Source organism: Oncorhynchus gorbuscha, linkage group LG01 (genome assembly GCF_021184085.1).
Source record: "Oncorhynchus gorbuscha isolate QuinsamMale2020 ecotype Even-year linkage group LG01, OgorEven_v1.0, whole genome shotgun sequence".
Classification (NCBI taxonomy): Eukaryota; Metazoa; Chordata; class Actinopteri; order Salmoniformes; family Salmonidae; genus Oncorhynchus; species Oncorhynchus gorbuscha.
The window spans coordinates 17,501,122-17,528,105 of NC_060173.1; the positions used below are offsets into that span (position 1 = coordinate 17,501,122).

At 43.0% G+C, this 26,984-nt stretch overlaps 1 protein-coding gene across 4 annotated transcripts; it reads left to right on the top strand.

Moving 5' to 3' along the window:
* Positions 1 to 289: 289 nt before the first annotated feature.
* LOC124033905 (AMP deaminase 3-like) lies at positions 290 to 26,955 on the top strand. Of its 4 annotated transcripts, none has more exons than XM_046346327.1 (16): positions 290 to 635; positions 9,553 to 9,655; positions 19,268 to 19,490; positions 19,707 to 19,875; positions 20,020 to 20,185; positions 20,431 to 20,650; positions 20,753 to 20,882; positions 21,022 to 21,216; positions 21,482 to 21,613; positions 21,690 to 21,853; positions 22,335 to 22,461; positions 22,781 to 22,944; positions 23,139 to 23,259; positions 24,076 to 24,249; positions 24,509 to 24,619; positions 24,889 to 26,955. In XM_046346327.1, exons 2-16 carry the CDS (start codon positions 9,598 to 9,600, stop codon positions 25,063 to 25,065), a joined length of 2,331 nt encoding a protein of 776 aa, XP_046202283.1. In that variant the 5' UTR covers positions 290 to 635; positions 9,553 to 9,597; the 3' UTR covers positions 25,066 to 26,955. The 4 variants fall into 4 exon arrangements, with proteins under 4 accessions (XP_046202283.1, XP_046202274.1, XP_046202291.1 ...); XM_046346318.1 differs by having other exon boundaries at positions 291 to 635; positions 19,265 to 19,490; XM_046346335.1 differs by lacking the exons at positions 290 to 635; positions 9,553 to 9,655 and adding an exon at positions 10,816 to 10,957 and having other exon boundaries at positions 19,265 to 19,490.
* Positions 26,956 to 26,984: the final 29 nt, after the last annotated feature.

The window sequence follows — 26,984 nt, forward strand, 5'->3', positions numbered from 1 at the left end:
GTTTATTCTGTAAATATTTTCTTAATTCCATTTCTTGAACTGCATTGTCAGTTAAGAGCCAGTAAGTTAGTAAGCATTTCACAGTAAGGTTGTATTCGGCACATGTGACAAATAGAATTTGATTCGACTGGATACCAAATTTCTGTAGACATGTATATGGGGGCAGTGCAAAAACTCACAGAGATCAACATTAACATTGCACTACAAGTTAGGTCATGCATTGCACCCAGTTTCTCTCTAAAGATGTGCATGAGGAAGTTATGACCAATCAATTTGTGGTGTATAAATAGCTTCAGAACTGGTTCAAGAAAGACAAAAAAAAGAGAGAGAGAAAAAAAGCATATAAGGAAGTTGGCTTACGGACATTTAAACACTTTCCATCATACTCTCAGGAAAGTTAGGTTTAGTTGGGCTACATGTAGTTAAAAGTGTATCACTCTTATTGAAACATAACTTTTGTTATTTTACAGTTTCACTTCATGGTGCAATTATTTGCATAAACTGGTGATGTTCGTTTCCCAGCCGGCAGTGAAGGTATTAACTAGCTGTGTGCCTGCTCATTTCACTAGCACGCACACATCCATCTAAAGCAGCCGAAAGAGAGGTGTTCTCCACTGCTGAATAATACAGACCAGGTAAGAGCAGCTTCAGACCTAACACACACGCATACAAATACATACACCTTTGTTTATGTACTGTAACTACAGTATATTCAGAAAGTATTCATACCCCTTGACTTTGTGTTGTGTTATAGACAGAATTTAAAATGGATTAAGTAGAATTATAACAACAGAAGGTGAGACCCAGATGCAGATGGTTTGAGCTCTGATATTTATTATAGTCCAAGGGGTAGGCAAAAGGCAGGTCGGGGACAGGCAAGAGTTCATAACCAGGTCAGAGTCCAAAACAGTACAGGGCGGTAGGCAGGCTCGAGGTCAGGGGCAGGCAGAATGGTCAGGCAGCCAGGCACAGAGTCAGGACGGGCAAGGGTCAGAACCAGAAGGATGAGAAAAACAGAGACTGGGAAAAACAGGAGCTAGGAGAAAAATGATGGTTGACTTGGCAAACAAGACAAACTGGCACAGACAAACAGAAAACACAGGTATAAATACACAGGGGATAATGAGGAAGATGGGCGACACCTGCAGGAGGTTGGAGACAAGCACAAGGACAGGTGAAACAGATCAGGGTGTGACAATAATTTTGTTTTCAAACTTATTTGCTCATTTATTGAGAATGAAACACAGAAATATCTAATTTACATAAGTATTCACACCCCTGAGTCAATACATGTTAGAATCACCTTTGGTAGCCATTACAGCTATGAGTCTTTCTGAGTATGACGCTACAAACTTGGAACAGACCTGTATTTGGGGAGTTTCTCCCATTCTTCTCTGCAGATCCTCTCAAGCTCTGTCAGGTTGGATGGGGAGCATTGCTGCACAGCTATTTTCAGGTCTCTCCAGAGATATTCGATCGGGTTCAAGTCCGAGCTCTGGCTGGGCCACTCAAGGACATTCAGAGACTTGTCCCAAAGATCTCGACCTGTTCCACAACAGCCCAGTCGATGAGGATGGGGCATGCTCGGCCCTCAATTTCCTGTCATCTGTGATCAGCTCTTTTGTCTTGCTGACGTTGAGGGAGAGGTTGTTGTCCTTGCTCAACACTGCAATGTCTCTGACCTCCTCCCTGTAAGCTGTCTCATCATCGCCAGGGATCAGGCCTACCACCACTGTGTCGTCTGTCAATTTAATGATGGTGCTGGAGTTGTATGCGGCATGATGCATTCTCACATACAGTCGTATGAAAAAGTTTGTGCACCCCTTTGAGGCTGCATAATAATTTACTCTGTCGTCACAGAAAATGATCACAGTGGCATGCCATTCATTTTCTAATAAAAGCTGAGTACTGGGGTATTGTCCAGACAAAGATTTGTAGTTTAGCAATATTAAGTTGTATGAAATTAAATCAGATGTGAAAAATAGGCTATGCAAAAATGTGGGCACCCTTGTCATTTTGTTGATTTGAATACCTATAACTACTTAGCACTGCTTAATCGGAACACACAGTTGGTTTGGTGAGCTCATTAAACCTTGAACTTCATAGACAAGTGCATCCAATCATGAGAAAAGGTGTTTAAGGTGGCCAATTGCAAGTTGTTGTTCTCTTTGACTCATGGGGGCCTCAAAACAACTCTCAAATGACCTGAAAAAACATTATTCAACATTATGGTTTAGAGGAAGGCTACAAAAAGCTATCGCAGAGATTTAAGCTGTCAGTGTCCACTATGAGGAACATAGTGAGGAAATGGAAGACCATAGGCACAGTTCTTGTTAAGGCCAGAAGTGGCAGGCCAAGTGAAATATCGGGAGAGGCAAAGGCGAAGGATGGTGAGAACGGACAAAAACAGCCCACAGACCACCTCCAAATACCTACAACATCATCTTGCTGCAGATGGTGTCACTGTGCATCGTTCAACAATTCAGCGCACTTTGCACAAGGAGAAGCTGTATGGGAGAGTGATGCGGAAGAAGCCTTTTCTGCACACACACCACAAACAGAGTCGCTTGAGGTATGCAAATGCACATTTGGACAAACCAGCTTCATTCTGGAAAAAGGTGCTGTGGACTGATGAAACAAAGATTGAGTTATTTGGTCATAACAAGGGATGTTATGCATGGCAGCAAAGAACACAGCGTTCCAAGAAAAACACTTGCTACCCACAGTCAAATTTGGTGGGGGTTCCATCATGCTGTGGGGCTGTGTGGCCAGTGTTGGTACTGGGAATCTTGTTAAAGTTGAGGGTCGCATGGATTCCACTCAATATCAGCAGATGCTTGGGAATAATGATGAAGAATCAGTCACAAAGTTGAAGTTACGCCGAGGCTGGATATTTCAACAAGACAACGACCCAAAACACTGCTCAAAATCTACCCAGGCATTTATGCAGAGGAACAAGTACAATGTTCTGGAATGGCCATCCCAGTCCCCAGACCTGAATATCATTGAGAATCTGTAGGATGATTTGAATGCCGGGCTGTCCATGCTCGGCAACCATCAAACCGAACTGAATTGGGAGATGTTTTGTAACAGAATCCAGACACTCATTAGAGGCTATGGAAAGTGTCTAGAGACTGTTATTTTAGCAAAAGGAGACTCTACTAAATATTGATGTGATTTTCCATTGGGGTACCCAAATTTATGCACCTGTCTAATTTTGTTTTGATGCATATTGCACATCTTCTTTTAATCCAATAAACTTAATTTCACTACTGAAATATTACAATGTCCATCAGTTATTTGATAGATCAAAATGAAATTGCTGATCCAAACACCCAATTATTTATAAATGGAAATCATGGAAATTGTCAGGGGTGCCCAAACTTTTTCATACGACTGTATGTGTTCGTTTTTTCCAGGTGGGAAAGGGAAGTGTGGAGTGCAATAGAGATTGCGTCATCTGTGGATCTGTTGGGGTGGTATGTGAATTGGAGTGGGTCCAGGGTGTATTGAATGATGGTGTTGATGTGAGCCATGATCAGCCTTTCAAAGCATTTCATGGCTACAGACGTGAGTGCTACAGAGCCATTGTAATTGGATGGCAGGAAGCTTGGCCCCAGTGATGTAAATGGCCGTACGCACTACCCTCTGTAGTGCCTTGCGGTTGGATGCAGAGCAGTTGCCATATCAGGCAGTGATGCAAACTGTAGAAGCTTTTGAGGATCTAAGGACTCATGCCAAATCTTTTCAGTCTCCTGAGAGGAATAGTTTTGTTGTGCCCTCTTTACGACTGTCTTGATTTGCTTGGACCATGTTAGTTTGTTGGTTATGTGGACACCAAGGAACTTGAAGCTCTCAACCTGCTCCACTACACATCCATGAATGAGAATGGGGACGTGCTCGGTCCTCCTTTTCCTGTAGTCCACAATCATCTCCTTTGTCTTGATCATGTTGAGGGAGAGGTTATTGTCCTAGCACCACACGGCCAGGTCTTTGACCTCCTCCCTATAGGCTGTCTCGTCGTTGTCGGTGACCAGGCCTACCACTGTTGTGTCATCTGCAAACTTATTAATGGTGTTGTAGTCGTGCCTGGCCATGCAGAGTACAGGAGGGGAATGAGCACGTACCCCTGAGGGGCCCCCGTGTTGAGGAACAGCATGGCGGATGTGTTGTTATCGGCCTTACCATCAGGGGACGGCCTGTCAGGAAGTCCAGGATCCAGTTGCAGAGGGAGGTGTTTAGTCCCAGGGTCCTTAGCTTAGTGATGAGCTTTGAGGGCACTATGGTGTTGAACACTAAGCTGAAGTTAATGAATAGCATTCTCACATAGATGTTCCTTTTGTCCAGCTGAGAAAGGGAAGTCTGGAGTGCAATAGAGATTGCATCATCTGTGGATCTGTTAGGGCGGTATGCAAATTGGAGTGGGTCTAGGGTTTCTGGGATAATGGTGTTGATGTGAGCCATGACCAGCATTTCAAAGCACTTCATGGCTACAGACGTGAGTGCTACGGATCGGTAGTCATTTAGACAGGTTACCTTAGATTCCTTATAAGTTTGAGTTTTTGCTCAAGAGGATAGAGTTATGGTCAGATTTGCCAGAGACAGAGAGCTTTGTATGCATCTCTGTGTGTGGAGTAAAAGTGAGCTAGAGTTTTTTCACCACTAGAGGCACAGGTGACATGCTAGTAGAAATGAGGTAAAACGGATTTCAGTTTTCCTACATTAAAGTCACCTGTCACTAGAAGCGGGGTCTCTGGCCGAGAATTTTCTTTCTTGTTTGCTTATGGCCCTAGACAGCTCATGAGTGTGGTCTTAGTGCCAGCATTGGGTTAAAGGGGTTAATAGACATCTATGAAAAATATAGATGACAAGCATACCCATAACATGATACAGCCACCACCATGTTTGAAAATATGAACAATGGTACTCAGTGATGTGTTGTTTCGTATTCAGGATGTAAAGTTAAATTCTTTGCTAAATGTTTTGCAGTTTGCCTTATTGCAAACTGGATGCATGTTTTGGAATATTTGTATTGTACAGGCTTCCATATTTTCAGTCTGTCAATTAGGTTAGTATTGTGAAGTAACTACAATGTTGTTGATCCATCCTCAGTTTTCTCCTGTCACAGCCATTAAACTGTAACTAATTTAAAGTCACCATTGGCCTCGTGGTTAAATCCCTGAGCAATTTTCTTCCTCTCCAGCAACTGAGTTAGGAAGGACGCCTGTATCTTTGAGTGAATGGGTGTATTGATACACCATCCATATTGTAATTCATAACTTCACCATGCTCAAAAGGATATTCAGCGTCTGCTTTTTTTTATACCCATCTATCAATAGGTGTCCTTCTTTGTGAGGCATTGGAAAACCTCCATGGTCTTTGTGGTTATATCTGTGTTCGAAATTCATTGCTCGACTGAGGGACCTTACAGATAATTGTATGTGTGGGGTACAGAGATGAGGTAGCCATTAAAAAATCATGATAAACACTATTATTGCACACAGAGTGAGTCCATGCAACTTATTTTGTGACTTGTTAAACCTCACGGGATTGGTGTCCCTATACCGGGACTGTTGTTGCTAACGTGCGCTAATGTGACTAGAATGACGTTGTAAGTGACAGCCAACAGGACATATGCGTGTCTTATACGTGCAGAAAGCTTCAATTCTTGTTAATCTAACTGCACTGTCCAATATACAGTAGCTATTACAGTAAAAAAATACCATTGTTTGAGGAGAGGGCACAACAACAAAAACACTTTTATCTCGGCAACTGGTTAGTTACATTCACCTCTGAAGGTAAATAATGTACTTACATTCAGTAATATTGCTCTTATTTGTCATCCTGAGGGTCCCTGAGATAGAATGTAGCATAGTTTTGTTTGATAAAATCAATTTGATATTAAAATGTAGGAAATGTTTCTGGGGTTTATTGGTCACATACACATGGTTAGCAGATGTTAATGCGAATGTAGTGAAATGCTTGTGCTTATAGCTCCGACAGTGCAGTAATATCTAACAAGTAATCTAACAATTCCCCAATGACTACCTAATTCACACAAATCTAAAGGAATGAATGAGAATATGTACATATAAATATATGAATGAGCGATGGCCGAGCGGCACATGCAAGGTGCAATAGATGGTATAAAATACAGTATATACATGTAATATGAGTAATGTAAGATATGTAAACATTATTAAAGTGGCATTATTTAAAGTGGCATTGTTTAAAGTGACTAGTGATCCATTTATTCAAGTGACCAGTGATTGGGTCTCAGTGTAGAAAGCAGCCTCTCTGAGTTAGTGATTGCTGTTTAGCAGTCTGATGGACTTGAGATAGAAGCTGTTTTTCAGTCTCTCTGTCCCAGCTTTGATGCACCTGTACTGACCTTGCCTTCTGGATGGTAAGCGGTGTGAACAGGCAGTGGCTCGGGTGGTTGTTGTCCTTGATGATCTTTTTGGCCTTCTTGTGACATCGGGTGCTGTAGCTGTCATGGAAGGCAGGTAGTTTGCCCCCGGAATGCGTTGTGTAGACCACACTACCCTCTGGAGAGCCTTGCGGTTGAGGGCAGTGCAGTTTCTGTACCAAGCTGTGATACAGCCCGACAGGATGCTGTCGTTTGTGCATCTGTGAAAGTGTGTCAGGGTTTTGGGTGACAAGCCAAATTTCTTCAGCCTCCTGAGGTTGAAGAGGCGCTGTTGTGCCTTCGTCACCTCACTGTCTGTGTGGGTGGACCATTTCAGTTTGTCTGTGATGTGTACACTGAGGAACTAAAAACTCTCCACCTTCTCCACAGCTGTCCCTTTGATGTGGATAGGTGGGTGCTCCCTCTGCTGTTTCCTGAAGTCCACGATCATCTCCTTTGGTTTGTTGACGTTGAGTGAAAGGTTGTTTTCCAGGACACCACACTCCGAGTGCCCTTACCTCCTCTCTGTGGGCTGTCTCATTGTCGTTGGTAATCAAGCCCACTACTGTTGTGTCATCTGCAAACTTGATGATTGAGTTGGAGGTGTGCATGGCCACGCAGTCGTGGGTAAACAGGGAGTACAGCAGGGGGCTGAGCACACACCCTTGTGGGGCCCCAGTGTTGAGGGTCAGCGAAGTGGAGATATTGTCTCCTACCTTCACCACCTGGGGACAGCCCATCAGAAAGTCCAGGACCCAATTGCACAGGGTGGGTTGAGACCCAGGGTCTCCAGCTTGATGATGAGCTTGGAGGGCACTATAATGTTGAATGCTGAGCTGTAATCAATGAGCAACATTCTTACATAGGTATTCCTCTTGTCCGGATGGGCTAGGGCGGTGTGCAGTGTGATGGCGATTGCATCGTCTGGGCAGTATGCAAACTGAAGTGGGTTTAGGGTGTCAGGTAAGGTAGAGGTGATATGATTCTTGACTGGTCTCTCAAAGCACTTCAGGATGACAGAAGTGAGTGCTACTGGGCGGTAGTCATTTAGTTCAGTTATCTTTGCCTTCTTGGGTACAGGTACAATGGTAGCCATCTTGAAGCATGTGGGGACAGCAGACTGGAATAGGGATTGAATATGTCCATAAACACACCAGCCAGCTGGTCTGTGCATGCTCTGAGGACGTGGCTAGGGATGCCGTCTGGGCCAGCAGCTTTGCGAGGGTTAACACGTTTTACTCACGTCGGCCACGGAGAAGGAGAGGGGGACACAGTCCTTGTTAGCGGGCCGCTACAGTGGCACTGTATTATCCTCAAAGAGGTCAAAGAATGTGTTAAGCTTGTCTGGAAGCGTGACGTCAGTGTCCGTGACTTGGCTGGTTTTCTTTTTGTAGTCTGTGATTTCCTGTAGACCCTGCCACATATGTCTCATGTCTGAGCCGTTGAATTGCGACCCCACTTTGTTCCTGTACTGGCAAGACGGTAGGAGCAAGATGGCGTCGTGGTCGGATTTGCCAAAGGGAGGGCGGGGGAGGGCTTTATATGCATCGCTGAAGTTAGAGTAGCAATGATCATGTGTATTATCCCCGCAGTACTACAATCAATATGCTGATAGAATTTAGGTAGCCTTGTTCTCAAATTTGCTTTGTTAAAATCCCCAGCTACAATAAATGCATCCTCAAGATATATGGTTTCCAGTTTACATAGAGTCCTGTGAAGTTCCTTGAGGGACGTCGTGGTGTCTGCTTGAGGGGGAAGGTACACACCTGTGACGATAACTGATGAGAATTCTCTTGGGAGGTAATATGGCTGGCATTTGATTGTAAGGATTTCTAGTTCAGGTGAGCAGAAGGACTTGAGTTCCTGTATGTTGTTACGATTACACCATGAGTCATTAATCATGAATCATACACTCCCACCCTTCCTCTTCCCAGAGAGGTGTTTATCTCTGTCGGCGCGAAGCATGGCAGAAGCCCGGTGGCTGAACCGATTCGAACAACATATCCCGAGGGAGCTATGTTTCCGTGAAACATAGGATGTTACAATCTCTAATGTCTCTCTGGAAGGCAACCCTTGCTCAAATTTCGTCTACCTTGTTGTCAAGAGACTGGACATTGGCAAGTAGTATACTCGGGAGCGGTGGGCGATGTGCACTTCTACAAAACCTGACCAGGAGACCGCTCCGTCTGCCCCTTCTGCGGCACCTTTGTTTTGGGTCGGCTTCTAGGATTTGATCCATTGTCCTGGGTGGTGGTCCAAACAGAGTATCCGCTTCGGGAAAGTTGTATTCCTGGTCGTAATGGTGGTAAATTGACGTCGCTTTTATATCCAATAGTTCTTCCCGGCTGTATGTAATAAGACTTAAGATTTCCTGGTGTAACAATGCAATAAATAATACATTTTTAAAAACACTGCATAGTTTCCTAAGGACTCGAAGCGAGGCGACAATCTCTGTCTGCACCATCTTATTATTTTACCAGATCTAATGTGTTATATTATCCTACATTAATTTAACATTTCCACAAACTCCAAAGCGTTTCCTTTCAAATGGTTTCAAGAATATGCATATCCTTGCTTCAGATCCTGAGCTACAGGCAGTTAGATCTGGGTATGTCGTTTTAGGCGAAAATGGGGAAAAAATGGTCTGGTCCTTTTTTACATTTTTTACTTTATATTTTTACTCCTGAACTTATTTAGGCTTGCGATAACAAAGGGTTTGAGTACTTATTGACTCAAGACATTTCAGCTTTCATTACTTATCAATTTGTAAAAATGTATTAAAAAAAATACTTTCACATTATGGAATATTGTGTGTAGGCCATTGACACAACATCTCCATTTCGTCCATTTACAATTCAGGTTGTAACAAGAAAATGTTGAAAAAATCAAGGGGTATGAATGATTTCTGAATGCACTGTAACCACTTATTCTGTCTTTCGTAGGATGCATTTGCACAGGCAGCCATTTCTGATATTTTTTCCTCAAATGATTAAATGACTAAGTGTATAGCAGTTACAACACTGTAAAGACCAAACTTTTAGCCTTATGATAATGATAGTGTAGTGTAATCTAGCTAGTGAGTTCTATCTTTCTGCTCTGTTAATCATGGTTTTATAATCTTGCCTTGTAATTCTGCGGTTTAGGTGTTTCCTGTACATTTTGCATATTTGGCCCTGATATTAAAGAAGATGAAGAGAAGAGACACGCCCCAATTCAAGCAGAAGTCAACTCACAACTTGGGGAAAAGTAAGCAGTGCAGTGGAAACCCACTCACATACACAGAGACGCATCTGCACGCACTTTGCACATGCATATTCGCATGTACTTTTACACACATATCAATGCAAGAAACACAGCAACTGGGCCAAAAGTATGTGATCGCATAAGGAAAATCTAGTGTAGAAGCTTCTACTCTGCCCTCAGATACCATGCCAGCCCTGACATTTCTTGACTCTCTGCCCAAAAAGAATCTGAGTTCTGAGGTAAGAATGCAGCCCAGGGCATTCCATTGTTCTCTACCAGCATTTATGAGCTAAGAACAGGGCATGAGTGTCCTGGACATACTGTACAGCAGGGTGCAATAACAAAACACACACATTTACACTGAACAATACAGTGTTGATTAAGTTGACACACATACACTCATAATCATGTGCAGCACCGCAAGCATGGGTGTAACGTTGTATTTTATTTGGTGATATTGCTACATTAGTATGTCTTGATAGAGGAAATATGGTATGTGGTATGAGTGACCCACAAAATTTGACAAATGCAAAGGTTGGATGTGGTACTACTGCATGTACCTTCAGTTTTTTTCATCAGAGAGAGAGCAACAATTTGGAGAGATTGTCACATGTCAGGCCTTTAAGGAGAGCATAGCCTCTGTACCAACAGTCCATATAGTATGTCTGTAAACACTTCCTCTATAACTGAGTTGCTGTTGGTAATAAGAGAGCTGGTTCTCTTATCTCTGCTGAATGGTGTAAGAGACCTTCTCTTTCCTAAATTTAGAGGCCTCGCTGCCACCATACTGTTACGCAGGAGCTGGTTTATCAAGTTAGCTTAAGCCTACAGAGCCCATGCCTACGCTAAGCCTAAGGTGTGTTTTGTGTGCTTTCACACACAACAGTGTAATGATTGACTCTGACTACCATTTGTATGGTGTCCGTCTGGTCTGTCTTCACAATAATTCACAAGAGATGTAACATAATACAATTGCAATGGCAAAGTTACTCAAGCATAACAGTAACTTGAGAGAGGTTGTGGTTATGTGTGGCTCTGAGTGGTAGCGAAAGATGGGGAAGTAGTTTTGTGTCTGGGGAGGGCAAGACAAGACAGGACTGACACATATACACAGAACTCTGTGGGATGGGCATGTACTACAGCAACACTTGTCATGTTTCGCCCAATTGTTTTCCTGCAAAGAAAGGAGAGGCCAGGAGATGAAGCTCAGCTGTAAAGAAATACACATAAATAGAACTAGTCCCCTGAGAGCACCACACACTCCACTCATCTGATTCTGTAGCAACAGGACACAACACTGAACAGGTAAACAATGCACAACTTACTGTATCTACCACCTTCTCAACTTTATTACACTTTGGAGTAAGTAGTAGGCCTGTGTGTCTACATTCTATTGGGGTTTTGCATGTTTTGACTGGAGATGATTTACATATTTTGAACTGCCCTCTAGCTGTCTTGTTCCAGACCCTTTCCATTCCCTGTCAGTGGACTAGTGTTATTATTACACAGCACAAATAGTTCCTGGCATTTGTCACCCTGGTGATGCAGCATACTGCTGTTGGATTACATTATGTTTGCTTATGTAAGGGCTTGGGGGGAAAGCTTGTCTGTTGACACTCAGCGTATAGTAAGGGTGAAGGCGGACACTAGGCCACTCTCTGCAAACAGGATTCGGTACTCTATGCCTGGTATCCTACGTCAAGGTCTATCAAAGTATATGGGGTTGGGAATGTATGCAGTTTACTGCAACATTGTGTCCTGGCTGGTTTCATTCAGTATGGCACAATGTTTCAGGGACAGAGTGTTCCATACATTGCCATTAGCTCTAATGGGCACAGCACATTTTATTCTGTCAGGTACTTGTATTCTTGGTCCTGTTCTGGATTATGGAAACCTGTTTAATCTCAGTTGCCTGGCCAACACAGTAAAGGGTGTGGTTGCTATGCTCCTGGCAGGCAGGCAAGGCCCAGATCTGGGTATGACTTTTAGTAGAGGCAGCTGGTACAGACAGACAAGCATGTGTTCTCTCTTTGTCATTTAGTAGAGCATCTTGCTTGCCTCCCTCAAGGACATGGCTAGAAGATCAAAGGCAAAGAGGTTGCCTCCTGCCAGTAATGATCTATTCAAGAAAGCATTATGTCCTCTGTTCTCCTATTTCCCTTAGAACTGTTATAGTGCGTTGTGGGTGGTCAAGAAGCCATCACCCCATACTACAGTAAGTCACTGCCTCACCCCCGTGCTGAGAGCCAGTTGTGACATACACAGCTTGGATTAGTTGGCCCGGTTTCCGTGATGCTCCCAGTCTTCTGAAATAGAGAGGGAGAAGGATACTCAAGACACAGCAACAACCAGCTGCCTCATACAGAGACAGGAGTTGATAGACAACTGAGCAAAGCCAGAGAAAGACACACTGAAAGAGATAAAGACACTGTATCACACTGAAGAGACAGAGGCAGTTAGAGACTACTGTCAAAACCGAGACCAAGACAGTCACAACAAGCAGTTAGAGACTACTGTCAAAACAGAGACCAAGACAGTCACAACAGGCAGTTAGATACTACTGTCAAAACAGAGACCAAGACAGTCACAACAAGCAGTTAGAGGCTACTGTCAAAACAGAGACCAAGACAGTCACAACAGGCAGTTAGAGACTACTGTCAAAACAGAGACCAAGACAGTCACAACAAGCAGTTAGAGACAACAGTCAAAACAGAGACCAAGACAGTCCCAACAGGCAGTTAGAGATTACAGTCAAAACAGAGACCAAGACAGTCACAACAAGCAGTTAGAGACTACTGTCAAAACAGAGACCAAGACAGTCACAACAAGCAGTTAGAGACTACTGTCAAAACAGTCAAAACAGAGACCAAGACAGTCACAACAGGTCAAAACAGAGACCAAGACAGTTTAGAGACTACAGTCAAAACAGTCAAAAAGCAGAGACCAAGACAGTCACAACAGGCAGTTAGAGACTACTGTCAAAACAGAGACCAAGACAGTCACAAAAGCAGTTAGAGACTACTGTCAAAACAGAGACCAAGACAGTCACAACAGGCAGTTAGAGACTACAGTCAAAACAGAGACCAAGACAGTCACAACAAGCAGTTAGAGACTACAGTCAAAACAGAGACCAAGACAGTCACAACAGGCAGTTAGAGACTACAGTCAAAATAGAGACCAAGACAGTCACAACAAGCAGTTAGAGACTACTGTCAAAACAGAGACCAAGACAGTCACAACAAGCAGTTAGAGACTACAGTCAAAACAGAGACTAAGACAGTCACAACAGGGAGCCACACCTGTATCATAGTAGTGATCAACACAGTCATAGAAAGAGATTCACAAGAGAGACACAGAGTCACCACTGGGAAATACAGAGTCAGCACTCAGAGCCAGAGAGCCAGGCATGGCCCGGATGACTGCAGAAGGTAAGAGTGAGCGATAAAGCTACCCACTGACCATCTTGTTGTGTTGTGTGATGATGTACGTTAAGTGAAAGGCAGAGGTCATTGAAAGCCTATGGCTTGGGGAACTCTGAGGGTCAGGATCTACAGGATAGAGCACTTCCTATGTGCAAGAAAAGACTGTGACAATAGCCAAACGCAGAGAAAGGGGCATTTTCAGAGGAAATGAAAATCAGTTATGATAAGTTGACAGTTTGATGATGATGTGTGTTTGGATTCTATGTTATGGTGTGTAGAGGCTTTGACCTTCATCACAGTGTAACATGTACGCTGGGAGTTGGGAAGCAAGTTCAGGGAGTGTATTTAATAAATAAATGAACATAGACCAAACAAACACACGGGTAGCATACAGACATGAACACTGGAACAGAAACAAAAGGCCTGTGAAATAACCAAACGGAGAAAGGGGCATTTATAGGGAAATGAAATCAGTTAGGATAAATTGAGTTTGATGAAGATTGATTGCATTCTATGTTATGATGACAGGTGACCTTCCTCACAGTGTAACAATGAGCAGCTTGAAGAAGTTCAGGGAGTGATTTAATAAATAAATGAACATAGACCAAAGTCAACAACTAAATCATGAACAGCACAGAAAAACAAGGCTTCTGGAAAGCCAAAGTTGGTGACATTTATAGGCGAAGGTAATCAGGAGGGGATTGAGTTCGATCCCGGGACCACCCATGATGAAGGTGTATGACACATGACTGTAAGTCGGGAGAGGGATAAAAGCATCTGACTAAATCAACATATATTTGATTATTAAAACACTTAATAAATGACATAATAATTTTGCTAGCATTAACTCACCTAATATGCACTGTTGTTGACTGTGTTGTATGTAGTCACATCCAAAATAATTTGCACCCTTGATAAAGATGCACTAAAAATAAATATATCTAAAATAATACAAATACCGAGCTACAGTATATTGTCAATGCAAATAAAGGGACAATTATAATATTGTATTCTAATACAATTGCTCAGAGAAAGAGAGCAATAATACAATCCAAAATAGATAGTTGCTCAAATTATTGGCACCCCTGTTTTCAATACTCCTGCACCCTCCCCTTGTGAGGATAACGGCACTGAGACTTCTTCTAAAATGTTTTATGAGACCAATATCTCTCCTTAATACAGACCAAAAGATTTTAGCAAAAACTCTGGCTAACAGGCTTAGCACTTTAATTGGCAAATTGGTCCATTCGGATCAGACCGGCTTTATCCCTAACAGAAACTCATTCTTCAATCTCAGGCGCCTCTTCAATATTATGTATTCTCAGAGGTTATCCTCAACGTGGACCTTGCCGTCATATCTCTTGACGCCGAAAAGGCCTTTGACCAAGTTGAGTGGCCCTATCTATTCAAGGTCCTACAGAAATTTAATATTGGAGATAGGTTCATAAATTGGATCCAGCTTTTATATAGGAACCCCTGTGCCAGAATACTCACTAACCAATCATTGTCGCCCCGATTTAACCTCAACAGGGGGACAAGGCAGGGTTGTGCACTGTCGCCTATGCTCTTCGCCCTAATTATCGAGCCGCTCGCTCAGACGATTAGATCTCATGCAGCAATACACGGCTATAATACTAAAGATACTCTAAATAAGATCTCCCTATACGCAGATGACATCCTCCTCTATGTAACAGAACCCCAGGCTAGTATCCCAGCTATTCTTGATGTGATCAATTTGTTTGGTACCTTCTCGGGATACAGAATAAATTGGAACAAGAGTGAATTAATGCCCATACGGTCGCAAAATACCTCCTGGCTAGAACATCTCCCATTTAAGTTATCTTCAGAAAAATTTACCTACCTAGGAATTGTAGTTACCAAACAATACTCCTTACTATTTAAAGAGAATTTCCCCTCTCTGATACAAAAACTCAAAGCAAACATACTATTTTGGAGAACTCTCCCAATTTCTCTGCTTGGAAGAATTAATGCCATTAAAATGGTCTTCCTCCCACAACTGCTCTACCTATATCAGAACATCCCAGTATTCATACCGAAATCCTTTCATAAACAACTGGACTCAATTATCAATCCTTTCATCTGGGATTATAAAACACACAGGATAGGTAAAAAAACACCTCTGTAAATCCAAGATGGAAGGAGGATTGTCTCTCCCAAATTGTATATTTTATTACTGGGCCGCTAACCTCCGCATTGTTACGTTTCTGTTGGATGACGTACTCCCGGCATCCAGCTGGCTTAGTATGGAGCGTGAGGAGTGTCACCCCTTCTCTATTGGCGCTGTGATTTTGTCGCCTGTCAATCTGGAGATGTCACTTTATTGTAACAATCCTATAATACATAGCACAGTCCGAATCTGGAAGCAAATTAAAGTCCACTTTGAGCTCAGACCAATGTCATTCATGCTCCCTGTCGCCAGGAATCCCTCCTTTGCCCCTTCTAACCTTGATAACACCTTTGAGCGATGGGGAGAGTTGGGGATAAGTACCATAGGGGATTTATACATAGAAGGGACCTTTGCTTCCTTTGAGCTGCTGAGGGAAACTTATAATCTTCCCAGAAGTAATTTTTTCAGATACCTACAAATTAGAGACTACGTTAGAAAACACCTCCCAACATTTGGGAATGCTAAACCTTCCATGTTTGACGGATGCATAAAAATATGCCCCACCTCAGATAAACTGATATCGCGTCTATATGATGCTTTTCAATCTGTTAGCACACCTTCTACTGATGCCATCAAGGCAAAATGGGAGGAAGAACTAGTGACTGACATCTCAGTGGCAGACTGGGAAGAGAGCTTGGAGTATATCCACACATGCTCCATTAATTCCAGACATCGTCTCATACAATTCAAGGTATTACACAGATTACACTATTCCAAAACTAAACTGCATAGGATATTTCCTGATACATCCCCTACATGTGATAAATGTCAGGCTACGCAGGGTACACTACTCCACTGCTTTGCCCTATGCTCTAGCTTGCATGGTTATTGGTGTGGAATTTTTAGGATCCTCTCTGAAGTTTTGGAGACTTCAATAGATCCAGACCCGCTTCTGATAATCCTGGGAGTATCTGAGTCCCTAAACAGATTAACCAACCCCCAAAAACAACTAATCTCGTATAGTCTCATCTCGGCAAAAAAACTAATCTTGTTGTTTTGGAAAAGGAGGGAAGCGCCCTCTACCAAATTATGGCTCAGTGAATTGGCAAACACTGTACACTTAGAAAGAATTAGATATATTCTGAACAATAAATTATCAACATTTGATAAAATCTGGCAGCCTTTCCTCTCCTACTTGGACGAGTCGGCGCTGTGAATTTGTACTTATTAACGCACTCTCAATGGTAAAATTTTCATCTACCTTTGGGCAGCGTGTGCTGGCCCTACCACCCGAGCAGTTGGGAGGGGGGGAATAGGGGGGGGGATAGGGGATGGGAGATAGGGGGATAGGGGGGACATCTTCCCTCTTTCTTTCTACGTGTCCTTGTTTTGTATGTCGTGTTCTGTATTATTTGTTCTGCACCCAGAACTCTGGGTCTTGTTGTTCCTGTATGCTCTTTTATGTTTAGATAAGAATTGTATACCTGTCATGTATACCTATACACCATTCTTGTGTGTGTTTAATAAAAATATTTGAAACATAAAATGTTTTATGAGATCAGAGAACACATTGGGAGGGATCTTAGACCATTCCTCAATACAGAATCCTTCCAGATCCTTGATATCCTTTGTCTGCGCTTATGGACTGCCCTCTTCAATTCAAACCACAGGTTTTCAATTTAAAATGGTTTTAACAAGTCTGGAAGACATAGATGGCCATTGAACATTTAAAATGTTGACCTGGTTCAATTAACCATTTCCACCACCATATTTTACAGTAGGTATGAGGTTATTTTCTGCAAACCCACCACTGGTGTGCATGGCCAAATAGCTATGTTTTCATCTCATCTGACCATAACACCCAGTTCTTATCCAAGTGCCAATGCCGTTTAGCAAACTCCAGGATTTACATTGGTTTGTTGCTCTCAATAAAGGCTTTTATTATCCAGGGAGTGGTGTCCAATACAGGCAAGTTTACCATTATTCCAATGGTTTTAAACTTCTTAATTCTTGCCCTAATAGTGGTATATTTGTATTTTGTTGGGGGGAGTGGGGAAGCTGTTCCCCAATATGGTCCGTATTACAAAATATATATATTTTTTTGCATCCTGTGCGGTATTCATATTTCCATGATCAGCTATAAGTTCATAAACACGTTATATATTGACATATCCTACTATATGTCACACACCTCCTCACACTTGTATGTTTTTATGCATACTCAACCTCAACCAGTGCAGTAAAAATGACACTACATGACAAAAAGTATGCTCATCTCACTCCAAAATCATGGGCATTAATATGGAGTTGGTCCCCCCTTTGCTGCTATAACAGCCTCCACTCTTCTGGGAAGGCTTTCCCCTAGATGTCGGAACATTGCTGCAGGGACTTGCTTCCATTCAGCCACAACAGCATTAGTGAGGTCGGGCACTGACGTTGGGCGATTAGGCTTGGCTCGCAGTCGGCGTGCCGATTTATCCTAAAGGTGTTAGATGGAGTTGAGGTCAGGGCTCTGTGCAGGCCATTCAAGTTATTCTACAACGATTTCAACAAACCATTTCTGTATGGAACTCGCTTTGTGCACAAAGATATTGTCATGCTGAAACAGGAAAGGGCCTTCACCAAAATGTTGCCACAAAATTAGAAGCTTTGTTCTAGAATGTCATTGTATGCTGTAGCATTGACTTCCCTTCACTGGAACTAAGGGGCCTAGCCCAAACCATGAAAAACAGCCCATTATTCCTCATCCACCAAACATTACAGTTGGCACTATGCATTCGAGCAGGTAGGGTTCTCCTGGCATCCGCCAAACCAAGATTCGTCCGTCGGACTGCCAGATGGAGAAGTGTGATTCATCACCCCAGATAATGCGTTTCCACTGCTCCAGAGTCCAATGACGAAGTGCTTTACACCACTCCAGCCGACGCTAGGCATTTTGCATGGTGATCTTAGGCTTGTGTGCGGCTGCTCGGCCATGGAAACCCATTGCATGAAGCTCTCGACGAACAGTTCTTGTGCTGACGTTGCTTCCACAGTTTGGAACTCGGTAATAAGTGTTGCTACTGAGGACAAATTATTTTTACGCGCTATGCGCTTCAGCACTTGGTGGTCCCTTTCTGTGAGCTTGTGTTGCCTACCGCTTCGCGGCTGAGCCATTGTTGCTCCTAGACATTTCCACTTCACAATAACAGCACTTACAGTTGACTGGGGAAGCTCTAGCAGGGCAGAAATTGGACGAACTGACTTGTTGGATAGGTGGCATCCTATGATGGTGACGTGGAAAGCCACTGAGCTCTTCAGTACGGCCATTCTACTGGCAATTTTTGTCTATGGAGATTGCATGGCGGTGTGCTCGATTTTATAAACCTGTCAGAAAGGGGTGTGACTGAAATAGAAGAATCCACTAATTTTAAGGGTTGTCCACATACACTACAACATATGTTTTTCCTGTTTTGTATCATATTGTACAACAGCTAATGAAACTAAAACTGTAAAAGTGTTATCAGTGTTATTTCCTGATAGTGGTTGGTTTAAATCAGCCTGTTTGCATGGGCAGGAGTTTCAGCTTACCTGGTGACATTACCAGTTGGTAAATTGGTTAATAGACCAAAAACAAGGAGAGTTCCAAACCTCTCTGCCAATAACAGCTAGTTTTACCTTTTCCCCTCCCCACTCAGACCATAGACAGTCCTAGCAAAATGATTGCTTGAAAAATTTTTTTTTGCTAAAAATACATTTTTATACATTTTAATGGAAAACTATTACAGTAAGGTACATAATTGTTACGCAGAAATGTTTTGATGTTGATATACAAACAGCTGCATTGGACCTTTCAATACATTATTAATGCTTTTTCTAAAATGATTTATAAACAAAATATATATAGTCACTTACATAATTGGACACAGAGAGGCTGGGTAATCTATATATCCATTTTAAGGACACTGAGCATTTGTCACAACCGTGTGTGTTAAACCTAAAAAAAGGACATTATATTTCATGTATACAGTGTGCTCGATCACTCCTGCATAATAAAAGCTCCTGTGTGTTCCTCTGTTTCAGTAGAGATGCCGCGTCAGTTCCCCAAGGTCTTGCTGAGCGAGGTGGATGAGTCAGTGCGTCTGCTGGCAGAGAAGGTGTATGCCTCGGCGCTGAAGGAGGAGGACACCAAGGATTCCCTGTCCATGTACACGGTGTCCGAGGACTGTCCCATCGGCATGAACCAGGTCCGGGAGCGAGAGATGCTCAAGGAGATCGCTGAGCAGTACTCTGAAGAGAGCACTAAAAGGTCAGAGGGCACAAATCAATTAATGGGGTCTAATTGTCAGTTTGATTCCGTTCAAGTCAAATGAACTTAAATGAAATTCCTGACTTTTTGTCAGTTAGGTTCATTTTCCTCAAATGACTTGAACGTCATGGGGTTGACCTCACTTGATTTTCAATAGGAGTTTGCATACAGTCTGTATTTTCCACCTATCGACTTGTATGATGTTGGTTTCTCCAGGAAGAAGAGTTTCAAAATTAAGCGTTCCCAGTCGTTATCTCAGCAGTTCCCCAGTTCCCTCAACATCTGTCCAGAGTGGGCTTTGTCTGTGGTCGCCCCTCTGTTCACCCCTGGCGCCCACTCCCTAGAGTTCCAGAGGGTCACCATTAGTGGAGACTATTGTGCAGGGGTAAGGGGCATTATACAATAGTATATTCATTCATCATGTAATCACATCACAAATCATACTACATGCAATGGCTGAAAAGTTATATCAAGGCATGGGCTGGCCATTTCTAATTCCTATGGTCTTGTCAACACATGTTTTTCCCAGATCACAGTGGAGGACTATGAGCAGGCAGCCAAGACCCTGATTAAAGCCCTGTTTATCAGGGAGAAGTACTCCAGGCTGGCCTACCACCGCTTTCCCAGGACCACCGCCCAGTTCCTCCGCAGCGCTGAGAACCAGAAGTGGAACGTGGAGGATGAGATCTTGCCAGGTAGAAATTCAAACTGTACACAGCCGGGCATCAACCACATACCAACACCTGTTCATCAATCTAACAAGTTCTACAGTGTAGGACATTTGATCAAAGTGCTCTAGGAACAGCTTTGCCTTGATTACTTCTGAGCTCAAGCTTTTGAAAAGGACCCAAAGGAATAGTAACTCCACTCGAGACACTCAGATTCTTCTGAAGCCGTTTCCTCTCTCTCCTGTTCACCCATCTAATCCTGTCCTCTGTAGACATGTGCCCCTGCCCTCAAGAGGGGGAGGATCCATACACTACGGAGGGCATCCCTGATGATCTGAACTACGCATTGCAGATGAAGGACGGCATTGTTTATGTGTACAATGACGCAGAGGCCCTGAAGCAGCAGCAGCCCCGCAGCCTGCCCTACCCTGACCTGGAGACCTTCGCCATTGACCTCAGCCATGTCCTCGCCATGATCGCCGACGGGCCCACGTGAACACCCCGCCGCCTACATCACCACCTCACACTACCCAATTCTCAATGACCCATCTATTACGGTGTTTGTAATATCATCTAATATCATTCTTCTCACAGGAAAACCTACTGCCACAGACGACTGAACTTCATGGCCTCCAAGTTCTATCTGCATGAGATGCTGAATGAGATGGCTGAGTTGAAGGAGCTGAAACGTGTTCCTCACAGAGACTTCTATAACGTCAGGAAGGTTGGTGATATATAGAATATAAGGTGTAATACAAATAAATAGGGTTGAACAACATCCATGATTACATTTAACTGACTCAAGCTGTGCTTTAGAACAAACTGACACATTTTTTCTGGCTTATGTTTCCTCATACATGCAGGTAGACACTCACATCCACGCAGCTGCTTGCATGAACCAAAAGCACCTGCTGAAGTTCATCCAGACCACCTACAAGACCGAGGCGGACCGAGTGGTGCTGGAGAAGGGGGGCCAAAAGCTCACCTTGAAACAGGTGTTTGACACCCTGGCTATGGACCCCTATGACCTCACTGTGGACTCCCTGGACGTTCACGCTGTAAGAATGTTCCCAAAACACTTCATATTCTAATGCTTGCAATAATATTGGACAGTATTTAGGTTATTACAGTTTATAGGTTACATCAATTTAACACATTTAGAACACCTATTCTGCTTCACGATTAAACCGTTCATGAGCAGTTTATAGCACCTTTATAATGCACATATGAATATTCAGAATTAAGTTTGTAAACAATTGCAGTTTGGCACTAGGTTCCATGTAACTTGGCAGCAGTTTCTCTGAGAATGGTGTTTACTCTTAGGGAAGGCAAACATTCCACCGCTTTGACAAGTTCAACTCCAAGTACAACCCAGTGGGAGCCAGCGAACTCCGAGAGATTTACCTGAAAACAGACAACTACATCAAAGGGGAATACTTTGCTCGCATCATCAAGGTATAGCGTCAACTTATGCACAACTTCACTATCGTGGGCATCTCTAACATCCTGCTATTCACTTCCTCTATAACAGGAAGTGGCCCATGAGTTGGAGGAGAGTAAGTACCAGCACGCAGAACCCCGTATGTCCATCTACGGCCGCTCCCCTGTCGAGTGGGAGAGCCTGGCCTCATGGTTCATCCAGCACAAGGTGCACTCCCCCAACATGCGCTGGGTCATCCAGGTGCCCAGGATCTAGTAAGTGCCACGAATAGAAGAATTATGCACATCCAAACCTGGCACAGAAGCTGGACAAAATTAAGATAAAAGCAATGCTGCTCTCAATGCTGATTTTAAAACGAGTCACACTATAATGCTTCAGCCGTAATGGTCTTTGTAAGACTTACACTACTTGTAATTGTTCCATGGCAGTGGACACGTATAAAATGTGACATGTTACATTGTAAACCAGGGTGATGGTCCATATTCAATAGCTGTTATTTAACTTTTACCCCGTTGATTAACAGCTCTTGTTTGCACATACCAATCAATGGTAGGTGTGTAAGACGCACAAAGGCTAGAAGGAATGGTGCTGCTACTTGTACAAACAAAGGCAGTGGTCAACATTATTATCAAATCAATCAACAGTTGAACTGAATCAATCATCAGTCTTACAGTGATTGAGCAAATTACATGTCTAAAGATATCCATTTCACAAATGTATCGTTTTGTCTTGCAGTGACATTTTCAAATCGAAGAACATAATACCGAACTACTCCAAGCTGCTGGAAAATATTTTCCTCCCACTGTTCAAGGCTACAGTCAATCCACAAAAGAACAAGGAGATGCACGTTTTCTTGAAATATGTGCGTATTTACAACACATGGCAGGGTGGCTAAACTTTATCAGACTGCTTCTACAAGTCAGAAATGTTGGTGAAAGAGCTATAATTCACATTCATCCTAATAATCAAAATGTTGATATTAGATTGCATTTATACAGTGGTACTTTACCCTGGGTCTCAAAGCATCTTTACAGCGCATGAGAGTACCTCACTACTTCCTCCACCACCAATAGGTAGCACCCTCCTGGGTCTAGCATCATGCATGGCAGACATTTTGTGCCAGAATGTCTACCGTGCACCAGCTATGGCACATGCTCAGATCCACACCTCCTGTCCTGTAGGTAACTGGGTTCGACAGTGTGGATGATGAGTCCAAGCACAGCGACCACATGTTCTCTTACAAGAGCCCCAAACCTGAGGAGTGGACCTCAGGCGAAAACCCACCCTACAGTTACTACCTCTTCTACATGTACGCCAACATCATGGTGCTCAACAACCTGAGGAAGTAAGTCCATGCTCCGGACCAGGGTGTCAAGTAAACATGTATTGTATTGATGGTATTCCCATGTGTAGCCTACTGCTATGATTAAAGGTAGACTCAGCAATAAGGTATAATATATATTTATTTGTCCTACTGTTACATAAATATGTCTTCTCCGTCTTTATGTAATGTGACGCGTCATTGTTTGTTTCCCCCAGGGAACGAGGCCTCAATACCTTCCAGTTCCGGCCCCACTGTGGCGAGGCCGGGTCCATCACCCACCTGGTCTCTGCCTTCCTCACGGCAGACAACATCTCCCACGGCCTCAACCTAAAGAAGGTCCGACACCTCAACTCTGACCCCTAATCATTACCTATGAAATGGCCAAGATTGGGTAGTAACGGATTACATGTAACAGGGATTATAATCTTTAAATGTGGTGCTGAGTCACAGCTTTCAGTGGGAATGGAAGTGTTTCACTTCTGCTCTAATCCATTTCAAATCTCCAAAACGGCCAAAATTGCTTGCTTTCTACAGAAACTTTTTTTTTACCCCAAAAAGTCAGACAGCCCACTGACTGAGAACTGAGTTATTCCACATTTCATCAGGATCTTTGTGTCAAAAGGGTCAACGCAGCTCCATCCTGTTTAGTTCCCAATGTTTGGGATGACACATGACAAATCAGCTGCTTACTCAGCTACATTTCTAGTTTCAGTGGAAACGAGTACACCAAAAACGACCTGCGTCTTTACAGACAGATCTACGTGTTTTTGTAAACTTTTAGTCTAGTCAGAATATTTGCACAATTGATCATCCAAATCATGAAGTAATCAGATTTATCTGGGATGTGTTATATCTGTCTATTGAAGGCGTTATCATACCTGACTGTTGTGTTAAGGGTTGGTCAGTAAATCAAGACCTATAATTGCACAATCGGAGATGAGGTTTGGGAAAGCTTTCTCTGGAAGTTGACAGTGAAGCTGACCTTCTAGTTGTGATGCCATTTCATCAAGAAGATGCAGCAGACAGCCGAGCCAGCACTTGCCTAAATTAGGTAGGCAGTTAGAAAGGGAACTGATCGGTCATGGCCCTGGACATGGGTCATGGCCAAGACAAAGGGAGTGTTGACATCTCTCCATCACTCTCCTTCCCCAGAGTCCTGTGCTGCAGTACCTGTACTACCTGGCCCAGGTCCCCATCGCCATGTCTCCTCTGAGCAACAACAGCCTGTTCCTGGAGTACTCCAAGAACCCTCTCAAGGAGTTCCTCCAGAAAGGCCTGTGTGTGTCCCTGTCCACCGACGACCCCATGCAGTTCCACTACACCAAGGTCACTGGGCACTTCAGTAGATAGATCTAAAAGGATTGGATAGGTGTAAGCAATGTGGCAGAAGTTACAACTGGCCCACCAGAAGGCAAGATGAAGCTATCACCATAATGTTTTATATCTATCCAACCCAGCCGCACAGCTGCAAGAGTAACAATTGTAAAATCAATGTTTGACGGTCAATCTTCTGTGTGTGAAATAAAATAACATGTTAGCAAAGAAGCTTTGGGAAAACTCCCCCGTCTGTTTGTACATGCTGCAGGAGGCCTTGATGGAGGAGTATGCCATTGCAGCCCAGCTGTGGAAGCTAAGTACCTGTGACACGTGTGAGATCGCCAGGAACAGTGTGCTGCAGAGTGGTCTGTCTCATCAGGTACAGTAAACAACAGCAAATACTTGGTAAATAGAACTGCTTGATAAATTGTAGTGTTGTTGGAAACACTAGTAATGCCTGGCATGCTGACTATGACAGATGTCTTCAACATCCTGAAAATTACGCTCATGCCGACAGTTCAGAAGAACACACCATGACGTCACCTCATAAGTGATTTCTATAGCCACCCCCCTCCTCATGTAATTCCTGAGTATGCCTCAGTGTGCTGTGTCACAGAGGTGACATATATCCCCCTTTACTCCTGCCAGGAAAAGATGCACTTCCTGGGGACCAACTACCTGCAGGACGGGCCGGAGGGAAATGACATCAGACGGACCAACGTGGCTCAGATCCGCATGGCCTACCGGCACGAGACTCTGTGCAATGAGCTCAGCTTCCTGGTGGAGGCCGTAAAGACCGAGGCCAGCGGAACCCAGGTAGAGTGACCACAGCAGAGAGACCCTTTTCACACTACCAAGCTGAGCCAGGCTTAACCAAGCTGAGCCGTACAGTGCTTGCCTGGTCAGTGGTTACACATTCACTGCACAGTAGTTGCTAGAACCATGCTGGAAAGGTCAATGTGAAAAGATAGTATCTGAGACAGCACTGTATGGTTTGGGTCAGGAGATAATGTGACCTTTAGTCTCTCTCTATTTCAGCTCTAGTCCACAGCCAAATACTGTACTGGGTCATTCCATGAAATTAGTGCCTTTTGCATCCCTTTGTTATTTTATGTAGAAATTGTGCACCAATATTGAATTTTAAAGCCTTTTATATTAAATAGTGACTTTTAATATAGTCCACATGGAGAATTCAATCAGATTTTTTACTTGAACGAAGACTTGCTAAAGTGAGAAAACTCAGCATTTTGACATGTCCCAACATGCACCTTCTGTGACTTCCCGGAAGATTCAAACCATTTAACCCTTAAATGTCTCAAGTTTTCACCATCATGGTAAATCCCTAGCTATTTTGTAGCTTTTGACAAAGTCATTTCTAAAAATGATTATAAATTTAATCTGATTAGTGATTTATTTACATCAGTCCGTCATTTGAACGTCAACCATGTTACGTGAACTGAAATTCTGTTTTAATATATTGAAACCATTCCTTTATAGTTTTTTCAAAAGAAACATTGAAAATCTAATAGTCAAATCATAGTGTAAAAGCAGGTGAGCTGGTTCTACTCTTCTTGGCCATTTGCTGGTGTTTAGTGGCAGACAACTGAGAAGGTTGAGCATTACAGGTCAACCCTGTTACCCATAGATATACAGATAGAAGCTTGCATTCAATTGCCCCTCCCTGTTGCACACAAGCTTCTATTCCCATTCTCACATGGGGATTTATGACTGGTTTAAGATGAAATCGTCAACCATGTCACTTTATTTGGCACTTAATAGGCTCTAGTAAAAAAAAAAATACCTTGAGATGGGAAAATGTGTTTTTAATATTAAGATGAATGTGTGCTCTTTGTGACAATGTAAAATTAGGAGAACAGACATTTTTTTTTAGAGCAAGTTTACACCTCTCAAAAGGCACCGAATTGGTGGAAAGATCCAACTGTTACTGGGCTATGGTAATACTGAGAGAATAAGGCACCATGCTATATGAATAAGACCGTACTGTGTAAGCTACACCACATCAAGCCAAGCTAACAGCACCATACTAGGCAAATCACAGAACCCATGTCCTCTGTTGACTCATTTGCATGCAGTTTTTTTTTTCATCTTTGAGAAAGCAGAACTTACTCGCTACCTAATTTTCTCATGTTCAACTAGAAAACCAGTTTTGCATTTGAACATGAGAGCCAGAGGGACACTGCCTGTACACTGCCTGTACACTGCCTGTACACTGCCACTCCCAGGTCCTGTTTAAAAAAAAATACTACCAACTGTGCCAATACAAGAGTTCTCACGCCAGAATGAAAGCCAATCCGAGAGCATAGCCATTTGTTTTATGTTCTTGTCTTTCTATTTGAATTACAGTACATAATGGTAGAAGGGATATTATTGTGTTCTATCAGGTGAAGGGGCTCACATTTAAAGAAGTTACTAAGTTCGTAGCTGGGTATGAGAGCGAGTGGTGTTTTCTATTATACAACTTTGGTAAGAGGTTATCTACAGAGCACTTTCTATAATGTTGAATGCTTCTCTCATGTGGGCATCATATCATGGACAAAAAGCACTTGACAAAGGGTGAACTGTAATCATGTGGTGACTATGACAAACTTTCATCCTAGAATTGGTTCATTGTCTGAATGCAGCATAAATGTCACTCAACTGTACGTGTATGATCGGGAAATGTGTTTTTATATGACAATAAAGAGATACTTAGAATAGGTGTCTGTGTCAAATACTGTAACAAA

What these genes read in the sequence shown, in the direction of transcription:
- LOC124033905 (XM_046346318.1), top strand. Translation starts at nt 9,598, where the DNA reads ATGAAGAGAAGAGACACGCCCCAATTCAAGCAGAAGTCAACTCACAAC. An exon ending in GGAGGATGAGATCTTGCCAG is followed by an intron (nt 20,186 to 20,430) that starts GTAGAAATTCAA and finishes TGTCCTCTGTAG; the next exon opens with ACATGTGCCCCTGCCCTCAA. An exon ending in ACTTCTATAACGTCAGGAAG is followed by an intron (nt 20,883 to 21,021) that starts GTTGGTGATATA and finishes TCATACATGCAG; the next exon opens with GTAGACACTCACATCCACGC.